At 39.4% G+C, this 13,521-nt stretch overlaps 1 protein-coding gene across 2 annotated transcripts; it reads left to right on the plus strand.

Annotated features, from left to right (window-relative positions):
* Positions 1-4: 4 nt before the first annotated feature.
* cnep1r1 (CTD nuclear envelope phosphatase 1 regulatory subunit 1) lies at positions 5-12,882 on the plus strand. 2 transcript variants are annotated; one of them, XM_068049408.1, is made up of 6 exons: positions 5-109; positions 207-278; positions 4,193-4,266; positions 7,208-7,317; positions 8,803-8,857; positions 11,832-12,882. In XM_068049408.1, exons 1-6 carry the CDS (start codon positions 52-54, stop codon positions 11,871-11,873), a joined length of 411 nt encoding a protein of 136 aa, XP_067905509.1. In that variant the 5' UTR covers positions 5-51; the 3' UTR covers positions 11,874-12,882. The 2 variants fall into 2 exon arrangements, with proteins under 2 accessions (XP_067905509.1, XP_067905510.1); XM_068049409.1 differs by lacking the exon at positions 207-278 and having other exon boundaries at positions 13-109.
* Positions 12,883-13,521: the final 639 nt, after the last annotated feature.

Consider the following 13,521-nt stretch of genomic DNA (forward strand, 5'->3'; position numbering starts at 1 on the left):
CCAATTAACTGTGGCCTCTGGAGACGGTGGGAGGGGGAACGGTAGGGGTGAATGGTGAGCCCGGGGCGGCTGGTGATTGTGATGATGAATTCTCTGGAACAAGCCGAAGGTAAATGGTGGGGAGTGGGGTTAGTAGAGGGTTTGTAGAGCCGGGCCGGATTATACTGTGTAGCAGGCGCGACATGGGTGTGTGTTTTGTATTGCAGATCTCAAGGCTTTCGAGAGAAGGCTGACCGAATACATCTCCTGCTTACAGCCAGCGACAGGGCGGTGGCGAAGTGAGTATCCGGGTGCGTGTGTGCTCATTGGAGGGGGAGAGGGAGAGGAGGAGGAGGAGGAGGGGTGGGGGTAGTGGGTGAGAGTTGTACTTCTATATGCAATTTAATGGAGGGGACACCCCCACAGCAGCATCAATTGGTCCCATTAAACGTGCTTACAAAAGCAAAATATTGTGGATGCTGGAAATTTGAAATCAAAACAGAAAATGCTGGTGTAACCTGAAACGTTAACTCTTTTTCTCTACAGATTCTGCCAGACCTGCTGAGTGTTTCCAGCATTTTCTGTTTTTGTTCCCATTAAGCAGCCTGCAGGTTGCTCTATAGCTGGGGAAATGTAGTAGATTGAAAAGGTCATTATAATCGCAATGATCTGGTACAACACCTTGTTTTTATTAATGTACGGCAACTGAAATAATGTACTAGTAAGGTGGCAACTACAAGGGGAAAAATCGCTAGGATCTGGCAATCTTGTACAGTATCTATCAGTTCTTTGAGGATATAACAAGCAGAGTGGATAAAGGGGAACCAGTAGATGTAGTGTATTTGGATTTTCAGAAGGCTTTCGATAAGGTGCGACATAAAAGGTTGTTGCACAAAATAAGAGTTCAGGGTATTGGGGATAATGTGTTGGCATGGATTGAGGATTGGCTAACACACAGAAGGCAGAGAGTCTGGATTAATGGGTCTTTTTCAGGTTGGAAAGCCGTACCTAGTGGGTTGCAACAAGGATCTGTCCCAGGGCCTCAATTATTTACTATCTATATTAATGACTCGGAGGAAGGGACAGAGTGTAGTGTATCCATATTTGCGAACGATACAAAAATGGTTGGGAAGGCATGTTGTGATGAGGACACAAAGAATCTGCAAAGGGATATAGATAGGTTAAGTGAGTAGGCAAAAACTTGGCAGATGGAGTTCAGTGTGGGAAAGTGTGAGGTCATCCATTTGGTAGGAAGAATAAAAAGACAGATTATTTAGATGGAGTAAGACTACAATATACTGCAGTACAGAGGGATCTGGGTGTTCTTGTACATGAAACACAAAAAGTTAGCATACAGGAAGTATGTAATTAGGAAGGCAAATGGAATTTTGGCCTTTATTGCTAGGGGGTTAGAGTTTAAAAGTAGAGAAGTCTGTTACAACTGTACAGGGTGTTGGTGAGGCCACACCTGGAGTACTGCATATAGTTTTAGACCCTGTATTTAAGGAAGGATATACTAGCATTGGAGGCAGTTCAGAAAAGGTTCACTAGGCTGATTCCTGGGATGAAGGGGTTGTCTTATCAAGAACGGCTAAGGTTAGGCCTTTATTCATTGGAGTTAAGAAAAGTGAGAGGTTATCTTATTGAAACATATAAGATTCTAAGAGAGTTTGACAGGGTAGATGTTGAGAATATGTTTCCACTGGTGGGGGAATTTTGAACTAGGGGACATAGTTACAGAATAAGGGTTCACACATTTAAAACTGAGATGCAAAGGAATTTCTTCTCTCAGAGGGTGGTGAATCTCTGGAATTCTCTACCTCACAGTTGTGGAGACTAGGTCACTAAACGTATTTAAGGAGGATGTATATAGATTTTTGAAATCTCGGGGAGTCGAGGGTTATGCGGAGCAGGCCCAAAAGAGGAGTTGAGGCCTGGGATAAATCAGCCACGATCTTATTGAATGGCGGGGCTGAATGGCCTACTCCTGCTCCTATTGCTTATGATCTTATCTACGTAGTTAGGTGCTAAAAAGACAATCACTGGGAAGCTAATTTTAATGATTTGGGTGTGGTCTCTATTAAGTTTGCATTTTTAAACTAACTTGCATACAGATCATTGCAGCAAGCAGAATAATCAGATCGGCATAACAAAGGTACCAAAAGACAATTACAAGTTTTTAAAACCCTTCATGGAATGCAAAATGGAGGGACATAGTTGTCTCATGTACAAGAGAAAGGGAGAGATAGCTGCAATTAAATCTACAAGCCTCCCCCATTGCATTTCATTTTCTCCTGAAATATATCGACCTGCATATAGATCCCAATATATTGGACCGTATGAAACATGCCATACAGTTAAATATTTGTGTGTGGTTGGACGAGAGCTTCTGGAAAATGGATCATTAGGGATTGGTCTGTTATAAACATCTGTACTTTGTGTTTTAAATATTTCTTTAAGTGGAGGAATTGTATTGTATTTATTAACAATCCTAACTTTTCTACATGTAGATTTGTGCCTCACTCCTCTCAGTTTCTGGGTTCCAAGCTAGCAAGTGGATGGTCAAAGGTTCTGAGCAGACATTTTGTTTGGTATTATGACTTTAAGTGCTGCTTATAGCTCTTCTTTGGCAGCATGAGCTAGGACAAAGCCAGCCCCGAGCCTCTTCGTAACCAGCAATTTAATAGTGTAATGATGATGAGGAAGGATTTTGATAAATATAGGTATTTCCTGTTCCCTCGTTTATAATATCTTGGATTATGTGGCAATTCAGTAGGTTACCGTTGGCTTCCTCTTTCCAGTCCAGCCCCAAACACAAACTATGAATTTTTCTAATTGCTAAGCTACACAGTGGCTGGATGGATGTCTCATTTCAGTATCTCAGATATAAGCAAGTATTTAGCTTGGTGAACATACCTAATTAATATATGAGCCATACAGACATGCAAGATACAAGTTTCAATTCCTGGAGCTTCATTGTCCCTAATTATGGATGGGAAAATCAACCAGGATTTCTTCTCCTAACCAGTATTCAGTGACACTTGCTAAAGTATAATGGTGTGAACTTCGCATAAGGGCAATGTTAGGTTTGACTGTAATTTCCTACTGCCTTAAAGTGCTTCAAAAGCCTGTTCTTTGTCAAAAATTATTTTGAGATTCATCAATAAATCATGACCACATGGGCAAAATAACTAGGTTCACCAGTGCCGTGGGACTCCACCCCATCAAGAAGCCAGACCATCAGGTAAAAAGGGTTTCAGCAAAAATTTAGAAAAGGAATTGCTTTGAAGTAATCCATGAAATCTAATGAATCACCTCTGAATCTGTGAATTGCCACTTTTTGAAAATACACAGCCAAGTTTATAATAGGGACATCAGAACAACCCACATGTCTCCAAAGAGCTTGCTAATTGCAACTATGTCTTCCACAGAGAAGCTTATTCTGACAAGTTTAATATTTATTAACAATGTGCAGTAGTAGTAAGGGCCTGCCAAATACTTTTTTCATAAGCCTGTATACAGCATTGGTGCTGAGCAGTGTTGCAGTTAGGGCTGCTTTGCTTTATTTGTGCTCAACACAGAAACAAACTTCATAGATATGCCTATGCATTGTCTAAACCAAAACTTGATCTTAATGTGTAAAATATCTCAGATAGCTTTGTTTCAGGGCAAACAACGAACCCCTCTACCATTGGGTTATGCACTAGAAATTATTTGACCAGCTCCAAGTTGGTAGAAAACATCAGGCTGGCAGACTGTGTAGCTGTCTGGATCATTAAGAAAACAATTACACTGATGTAAGAATTAAATCAGAATTATTTAAAAATACAGTCTTAATTCTCTATTTTAAAACATTTTTTACTGAAATAAATATCTTTTGATAGGCTTACTCATGAATGTGTGCCATTGTACTCATAGCGCCCTGGATTCTGTCCTTCACAAAGACAACTCTTTGCCAGAAAGCAGCCACAGAAACCATTTTTAAATTATTACAATGGTAGGAATAGCTGCAACTTCAATTAAAATATATTGAGATGCCAAGGATTTGAAAGAATGGATCCTCATGTCTCTCACTCACAGTTAAAGATTTCTTAAAATAACTATGATAAGTGCATTTAGAATTTTATTTTCCTTGGAATACAAATTGCTGCTGTCTTAGTGAACCACATCCATTAAAAATAATTGGTACCTGAATTCAACTTTTTGTTTGCAGTGATTCTCATAGTTGTTTCAGTGTGTACTGCCACAGGTGCCTGGAACTGGTTAATAGATCCTGAAACACAAAAGGTAATTTGAAGTTTTTATACTTATTTAGAATTATCAAAACATTTTGTTTGGAACTAGTAATTATGTGTTTGCTTTTTATTGGTGGCGGTGGAAGTTCACTTTCAAAAAGTTCACTGGAACTGTTTTTTGTTTAACAGCAGCTTAGCCAGTTTTTCTTTCACATTCCCACAAGTTTCAGAAACAAGAATGGCTTTATTAGGAGAGACCTTTTTTCAAAACATGTAACTGTGAGCCTATCCAAAGTTAAAGGATTAGTATTTAGTTAGTTCTCTGACACTTTGTAAGACAGGAAATGGTCCTAAAGAACACTAAGTAACAGTATTAACATTTCATGAAAGTCACTTGAGAAATGACGATAATACCGATGACTGCCTTGTTTGGCCATTTGTTATGCAAGGTTCAGAGAGTCCAAAACCATTCATACTGTATTCTCATAAGTTTAGTTGTTGCCTTATATGTCTAAAGATCTAAATCTTCCAACCTTTAAATTATAAATTCAAGATCAGGTTCATGGAAAATATCAGTCTGTTTTTGAAGTTAATTTGAAATATTATAATGTAGTCTTCCAAAATAAGGGAATCAGGCAAATCTTCAAATTTTCTCCGCTTGAAATCTGATTTTATTTTTTAGTTTAGCTGTTGCTCCTTACTTAGGTTGTGCAGGAACCAACTAAGGCTGCCTTTGAGACAATTGTTTGCTGTTGCTTCCTTTGATTAAAATATATGTTTAAAGAAAAATTATTCCCTTGTCTTTTGCTCCTTCCACATTCCATATGGGAGCATTAAAATAGTTCTGGGAAATACTGCGACTTGGTTGGGCAGCAAAAGAAGTAAAAACACTTTCTGTAGCTGCCTATAAAGTTTTGTAGCTTAAACATACTTCTGTGACAGGTCAGATTTCTAATGTTGTGTGAACAGATGGCTGTGTGGCACATTGCTTCAGTGATTTTTCAGTGTTATGTTGTCTATAAATCTTCGTGTAAAAATAATCCTAGAAATGTGTTACACCCAAGTATAATCATCTGGAAAAGGCTGTTAGATATTGGATCCACTGTAAGCTTTTCCAGCTCACCATTATGGCTGGTACAGGTGATGCCTGTGAGAAACATACAAGGGTCAGTTACTTGAGAATGTCTTCAGTTGGAGAGAATTGTCCATAAGAACTTTTAGTACAATCTTACCTACACACAATAAGCTTGGAGAACCCAGCAGCTTTGAGAGCCTTCAAGCAACTTTGGAAAGGGAAATGTTTGCTTAGTATTATACCCTTAATTGTGCTTAGATATAATTGGCAGGGCATCTCAACTGGTTAAGCAGTGAGCAGCTGAGCGACACAGACTAGGAAGATCACAGATTTCATCCCTGTGCAGTGTTGTGCTGACTTGGGTGGTTTAATAATGTTGCAATGGATTTCAGTGCCACTGGGCAGAAAATAATGGGCCAGGGTTCCAGCTTCTGATGAACACAAGAACACAGTAAATAGGAGCAGGAGTAGACCATATGGCCCATTAAGGCTACTGTGCCATTCAAAACAATCACGGCTGATCTTAGGATTCAACTCTACTTTCCTGCCTGCTTGCCATAATCACTTAATTCCCTGAGAGACCAAACATCTGTCACTCCCAGCCTTAAATATATTCAACGATGGAGCATCCACAGCCCTCTGGGGTACAGAATTCCAAAGATTCACAACCCTTTGAGTGAAGTAATTTCTCCTCATCTCAGTCCTAAATGATCGGCGCCTTATCCTGAGACTGTGCCTGTGTTTCAGATTCCCTGACCAACGGAAATAATCGCTGTGTCTACCCAGTCCAGCCCTTTTAGAATCTTGTATGTTTCAATGAGATCACGTCTCATTCTTCTAAACTGCAGTGAATATAGGCCCAATTTACTTAATCTCTCATCATAGGACAACCCCCTCATCCCAGGGACCAATCTAGTGAACCTTCACTGCACTCCCTCCAATGCAAGTATATCCTTTCTTAAATGTAGAGACCAAAACTGCACACAGTATTCCAGATGTGATCTCACCAAAACCCTGTACAATTGTAGCAATACTTCCTTATTCCTGTACATGCCATTTGCCTTCCTAATTGTTCGTTTTACCTGCTTGTTAACTATCCAGCAACCCTTGTTAGAAGTTTGTGGATGTGAAGGACACAATCAGGATCAGCTGGGATGATCTCTTGGTCTAACAGGTTTTCAAGACTCAAGCATCAACAAGATCACTTGAATGAGATACTGTAGTGTGCCTGACAGTATAAAACCATATTGTAACAAGAAGTGGACACCTTCACAACATAACAAAACAAGAAAATTTACGTGGGGTTGGTGGGGGGAGGGTGGTGAAATTGGTAATAGTATGGAAACATCGTCGATGCTCTGGCACTCGAAGGAATATTTGATCCAATCTTGCTCAGTTTGTGAAAATGTTCTTAGTACACTGCAGGATGGAATAATGAGATTGTAATTATTAAGAGCAAATCTCCCAAGCGTTGGGGCACATCTTACTATTTTATGATCTTGAAAATTATGCCTGTGGTTAGAGATTGAATGAGTTGGTAGAGTTCCTAAAGTAAATTGTGTGTGGTCCATGAAAAGTATGGGTTAGATTGTTTCACATTTTCTTATTTTCATGTATTGAGGAAGCAGCAACTGATGGTGATGATCAGTGCTGGTTTCATTTTTTATTTTCTCAAAATTGAGACTTATTTCTAATATACGGGAATTGTGTGAAGATAAATGACAGCCAAATTGTAGCAAATTTAAAAGTGACTTTAATATGTAGATATGTTTCTGTAAATCGCTGATGTTGCTGGCCTTTCAAAATCGTTTTGGTACAATTGTAATAAAGCCCTCTTGATTTTATTTACAATTGCTATTTTGTTGTACACTGAAAAATGTTTTGAAAATTATTCAATTATATTTTAAACCCTTTTTAGGTATCTTTTTTTACATCGCTATGGAACCATCCATTCTTCACGATCAGCTGTATAACTCTAATTGGTTTATTCTTTGCTGGAATACATAAAAGAGTGGTTGCACCATCAATGTATCCTTTTTGTGGTTGTTATGATCGCCATGGAGACCACCAACAAATCAAAAGAATCAAATCCACCAACTGACCCATATTTAGGAAACCAAAAACCAAACTGACAAGATTTCACTTTTATAAATTTTACTTTAACACTCAAGCCAACACCAACATAAATTAAACATGAACTAACAGTTAACCCACATTCAGTATATAATATATATATCTTAAACGTTACATGTGAATTGGCAGATGCAACAAAGATAGTTCTTACAGGTCTTCAGAATAGCTTTATCGGCAAGGTGGTGCTGAAGAGTCTCACAGTACAATAAAATCAGGATCTTGTTCAGGTAGTTTTTCGAGTTCTGTCCTCCAGGATCCAGATATGGAAGGAATGAGGCCCTGTCGATAGTGAGCGATGCATAAAGGCCTGCTACCCGACTCGAACCCGACGACGTTGGGCTGGACACACACGGTAAGTGCTCTGCTGGTAAGTATTGAAATTAAAAAAACTTCCCTGGGCTGGGAGTCCAGGATGAAACTGAGTCTGCGCAGTGAGCGAGTGATGTCACTATGATATCATCACACATGCGCTGCAGCTTCCTGGAGGTTCTGAGTCCAAAGGTAAGTGAAGGGATGGTCGGGGCGGGCTCAGGGCAAAATCGGAGGGACTTGGGCCAGGTCAGGGTTGGGTCCGCTGTGGTTCGGTTGGGTTGGGGTTGGGTTCTTTTTCCCGACCTGAGCAGGCTTTTAGCGATGCAATCTGCCCTTTAACGGTTCTGTCTTGTTTCTTGACAAACCTCCGATTATATGTCCTTGGTTTTTTAAAAAACTGCTTGTTTGTTCTCAGTCACAGGACTGTTTGTTTATTTAACCTGGGTTTAACTCCCAGAAGCTGGAAACACTCCGCCTCAAATCAGGGACTGTCTCAAAAACACAAACACAGGCTGTACAGAACTCAGTTTACACACAAAGACTGCGTAACAGTGGTATATGATCTTAGATTTTTTGATCTTAGAGTAGGTTAAAGGTTCGGCACAACATCGTGGGCCGAAGGGCCTGTACTGTGCTGTAATGTTCTATGTTCTTCAGCTTGTTGTCAATACAAATTTCAGACTTAGAGGGAGAAATAGTTGCTTCGATGTCTTTGGAAATGCTGGCTGTACCCAGTTTTTATTTATTTAGTTAGCTTCTGCTGAGTTGAGCCTTGTCTTCACTCACTGTACCAATACTTTGTAATATATAGTATGTTGTTTACTATTAGACTGAAGATTGCAAAAGTTTAACCAGTACGGAAGCCATTAGCAACGAACATTCTTTAATTTTGTAATAATTCTGCAATACAATTTTCTTTACTGCATTCTGTTGAGTATTTTGTCATTCTTGTCGCGTTAATGAATCTAAAGTTTCTTATGCAGTGCCTTCACATAGAAAATGACCAGTATCGTGAAACTCCAATTTTAATTGATGAATAATTGGTTTTCCTTAACATGTTGCTTGCAGCATTGCTGCAAGATGTCGAACTGTTTTGGCAGAATACAATATGTCTTGTGATGATGTAAGTATTTGTTTCCATAGCCAGAGTACCTGGGAAATGTACGTAAAAATTGCATGAACTTTAATGTTGAAGCCTTACTCAAATCAGCAAGGACTATCATTTACATATGTTTTTCTGCTTTTTAAAAAAAAAACCCTGTTCTGTGATTTAGGGACATTGCATGTATTTTCTTCTTTGTGTAGGTTTTTAAAAAAATTGTTTTAAGTTTTCTCTGGGTGCACGAGCAGTACAGAAATTAAAGGAGACAAGGAGATGAGAAACTGGTGAATAGTTCAACCATATTTTAAGTGTGTTAGAATTGTTACTGATTTGGAAATGTGTGTTATTTTTGTGTGTCTTGGTTTGGTGCCCCGTTGACATCCTTTGCTAAAAAGGCAAAATAAAATTTTGAAGAAGTCTTGTTGTTTTGTGGTGTTCATCAAAGCGGAAGTCAGAAATTTAGAGAGTTACAAGTCTCCACTGACTTCAAGATTATAAGCAGCTACAATTACTTAGATTTGCTGTATTTCTATCACTTTTATTCAAGGGGGGACTTGATCAGTGTATTCATTATTAGAGTTAAAAAGGAAAACCCTGCTGTTGACTCCAGGCTAGCCTAAGCAGTGCTGCAGCTGGTATCTTTCAAAATGGTCCAACCCTCAGGTCACTAGCTGTAGGGGATTTAGTCTAATTCAGAGCTTGGTATTTTGGTTGGTTTAGTACACAAAACAATATGAATCTGCCTTTTCTTGTAAACTGCAAAGGAAGAGATCTCTTCATTTATGTTTGCCACGCATCTTGCCCCATACTCTTTGCAATTTCCAATTTGCCAAAATAGGAAAGGAGCAACATCCCGACTATTGTTTGTCAATTGGGTTACTACAATAGTTACTGGACAAGAAATCAAATTTAATCAGCAAATTTTACCTTAATTCATTTTTTCTTTTCAAGAATTTATCTTTTTTTTAAAGATTTCCCTGTGGTTTAAATTCAGTGAAATCTGAATCTAATCCCGCAATCACCCATGTGGATTACTTCACTCAATTCATTTTTGGTTAGGTGACAAGACTACTAATTGTCTTCTGCTACTGTTGGATGATTGCATCTGTGGTCCCTAGCTCTTAATTATTCTGCAAGAAAGAAAGGAATTTCATTCTTCACATATTTATTATCTATATTAGTGGTAGTGCTTTTTAAAAGGATTTGTTCCCTTGTTTGTACTGGTGAAAGTACTTGGGAAAGTACCAACCAACATTTGACAATAGCAGGCCTGTCAATATTTGGGTACATATTTGTAACTCATTTCCTTGAAGCTCCCTGCTGTACAGGACGAGCGGTAAACTATTTAACCTACATCACCTCCAGTCCAGAACCAAGGCCGCTCCAATCTCTCTCATCAAGTTGCAGAATGCTGACGAAGCTTGCGTATGCGCACACTCAGAGGCCGAGCTTCAAACCCTCTTCGATGCATTCACGGAGGCGTATGAAAGAATGGGCCTTAAGCTAAACATCCAGAAGGCAAAGGTCCTCTACCAGCCTGCTCCCGCTGCATAACACTGCCCCCCGACTATCAAGATCCACGGTGAACCACAGGACAATGTGGATCACTTCCCATACCTTGGGAGCCTCCTCTCAGCAATGGCAGACATCAAGGATGAAACTCAACATCGCCTCCGGTGTGCCAATGCAGCCTTCGGTCGTGTGAGGAAAAGAGTGTTTGACAGTAAAGACCTCAAACCTAGCACCATGCTCATGGTCTACAGGGCCGCAGTGTTACCTGCCCTCCTGTGTGCGTCAGAAACATGGACACTTTAAGCAGACATCTCAAAGCACTGGAGAGATATCACCAGCGGTGCCTCTGCAAATTCAGTGGCAGGACAGGCACTTCAATATCAGTGTCCTCTCTCAGGCCAACATCCCCAGTATCAAGACACTGGTTATGGCTAGTCAGTTACATTGGGCAGGCCACATTGTCTGCATGCCTGTCACAAGAGTCCCAAAACAAGCTTTCTATTCTGAGCTCCGTCACAACAAGAGGCTACCAGGAGGGCAGAGGAAACACTACAAGAATGTCCTTAAAGCCTCCCTGAAAAAAGGTGACATCTCCACCAATTCGTGGGAATCTCTTGCCTGAGACCTCACAAAATGATGAAGCATCCATGACAGTGCCAGCCAGTTCGAACAACATCGACATGCCCAGGCAGCAACCATATGGAAACAGCGGAAGGAGCATTCGGAATTTTGAGCATCCCATTCACTCGCCTCACCAAATACCACCTGCCCCACTTGTGGCAGAGTGTGCGGATCCAGAATTGGACTATTTAGTCACCCAAGGACCCACAACCCTGGAGTGGAAGAAAGTCATCCTCGCTCCCGAGAGACTGCCTAAGAAGAAGAAGACATTTACACTATAACTGTAGAGTCTCTGTGAAGCAATTTCACACAGATCCTGCAATTATAATGTAAATAGAGCCTCATTCTGGAGTCAGGGCCAGACCTGACCTGACACTAAAGACAATGAGAGAAATTGTGAGTGAAACAGAAGTAGTAGTAGAGGAAGAGACAGAGCGAAACACAGAAGCAGGAAGATTTTTATGTTGCAGATTTACCACTTATCCTTAGCTTGATGAGCATGACCTGTTGAGAGTTGTTGGGTTTCATCCAAGAAAGTGTGAGAACCAATTAATCTGATAGTTTGTTAAAATTTATTGTCCAGAATAACCAGGGGCTTGAGTGAAGGTCAGTGGGTATGCCTCTGATGTCCCTCATTTTGTGAGCGCTGCATCTATGGTATCAGTCCTTTTAGCTTATTTGTAGGACATTACTGTTAGCCTAACTTGGATGTGTTTTAATTAGCTGTACAATTAACATCCTGTCAAATGTTGCAAGTTGTCTGTACTTTGTGCAGTATCTCTTGTGTACTTTGTTTTTGTAAATGTGTGGAAACTACTTTTTGTGACTAATTTAAAAAAAATATATTTTTCACCTTTTATAGACTGGAAAACTAATATTAAAGCCCAGGCCCCATGTCCAATGACGAATCTACGTGCCAGTTGTTCTGTGGCTCTTTGAAAAAGTGGAAGTAACTTCAAATGCAACACTGCACAAGTCCACTGATGCAATGTTCCTTTTAGTGTCAACATCATTATTTTCAGCTAAGCTAATCTCCCTAAAACAGGAAAAAAAAAGTCTTCAGCAAAAGAAGTGCATTTTATGAGAAATCTAATATTGCAGCAAGCAGGTTAGAGATTTTCGATAACTTGGTATAAAATACAATTTTGAACTTAAATTAAAGTGACCTGGCAAGATTTAAATACATTAGAAAGTTCTAGGTTCTTATATTTTAACTTCTGGGTTGGACTGCTCATTTTATTATTGATATGCTTTTGTAACTATTTCGTGACTCAGTCTCAAAAAATACAACATCAAGGATTTAAAAACTGTGACCGATTCTCACTGAGAATTGGGCTGAACTATATCAGGAACTGTTCCAACAAGATTGCTGAACCATTGTTGCATGCCTTTATTCTTCCCTCCGTACAGATGCTTTTTTTATATAAAGTTATGAGAATGTTCTGTTGCTGAGTTATCTTCACTGTTCACCAATACGATTTTGAGGCATCTGTCTCCTTATTCCATTTAGACTGGAGATGTATTAGAAATGGATCACCAGTACGTTGGGTGAAAACTTGAATCCCTTTGATCTGCCAAATTGTGTTGTGTACGAATCTATTTATAAGAGATAATTTGTTTAATTTGTATTGCAGCCTATTGCATATAAAGATTCTAATTTTACTTCTCAATTATGCAGCCTTGTATAACCATGTAGAAATGATCTTTTCAATCTTGCAGTTGTTTATGTTCTCTTGCATTGCAATTCTAGAACCTATTACAGTTCTACTTTTGCCTCTTTGTATTTTAATGACTTGAATGATTCAAACTTTTAAATTTTAAAAGCATCATGACTATGTAAATGTTTTTCAGGCACTTGAATTTTGTAGGCCTGTGTACATAGCAATAAACCATTTATATGGAAATGATTTGAGAAGTGATCATGCAGTTGTCCCTTGAATCAGTCACACATTTGAATGTACTAGATAACGTGAATGGGATTTAAATGTTTAAGTTATAATGACAAGCCAAGTTGGCTGCCTGATACTGTTGAGCATGAGCCAGAATTTACTCCAGTTGAACACTAGAAAGACCAAAGCCATTGTTTTAAGCCCTTCCCAGAAACTCTGGCACCTTGGCTGTTCATTCAGGCTGTATGAAACCTCAATCTCTTTGAGAGAGCTGAGCTTCAAATTATATATCTCATCCATTCTTCACCAAGACTACCTCCTTCCATCTTCACACCATTGTCTGTCTCCAACACGTCACTGTCAAAATACATATTGATCCACTTGTCACCTATAGACTTAATTTCACCAGTACTCTTGCCAGCTACCTGACTTCCATCCTCAAACTCCAACTCATTCAAAACTTCACAGCCTGCTCTATTCCATTTAACCATCACCTTGTGCTCACTGATCCACAGTGACTCTTTGTCCCTAAAGCATTGAATTAAAATCCTCAACCTTCTGTACAAATTCCTTTACAAGATTACCCTACAATACTTCAACAACTATTTCCAAACTTCTATTTCCTCCTGTGCCCTCTTGTCCTCTGACTCTGAACTTCAAAGC

This window comes from Heterodontus francisci, chromosome 17, assembly GCF_036365525.1.
Source record: "Heterodontus francisci isolate sHetFra1 chromosome 17, sHetFra1.hap1, whole genome shotgun sequence".
NCBI lineage: Eukaryota > Metazoa > Chordata > Chondrichthyes > Heterodontiformes > Heterodontidae > Heterodontus > Heterodontus francisci.

What these genes read in the sequence shown, in the direction of transcription:
- cnep1r1 (XM_068049408.1), top strand. Translation starts at nt 52, where the DNA reads ATGGTGAGCCCGGGGCGGCTGGTGATTGTGATGATGAATTCTCTGGAA. An exon ending in TTCTCTGGAACAAGCCGAAG is followed by an intron (nt 110 to 206) that starts GTAAATGGTGGG and finishes TTTGTATTGCAG; the next exon opens with ATCTCAAGGCTTTCGAGAGA. An exon ending in AGAGTGGTTGCACCATCAAT is followed by an intron (nt 7,318 to 8,802) that starts GTATCCTTTTTG and finishes TGTTGCTTGCAG; the next exon opens with CATTGCTGCAAGATGTCGAA.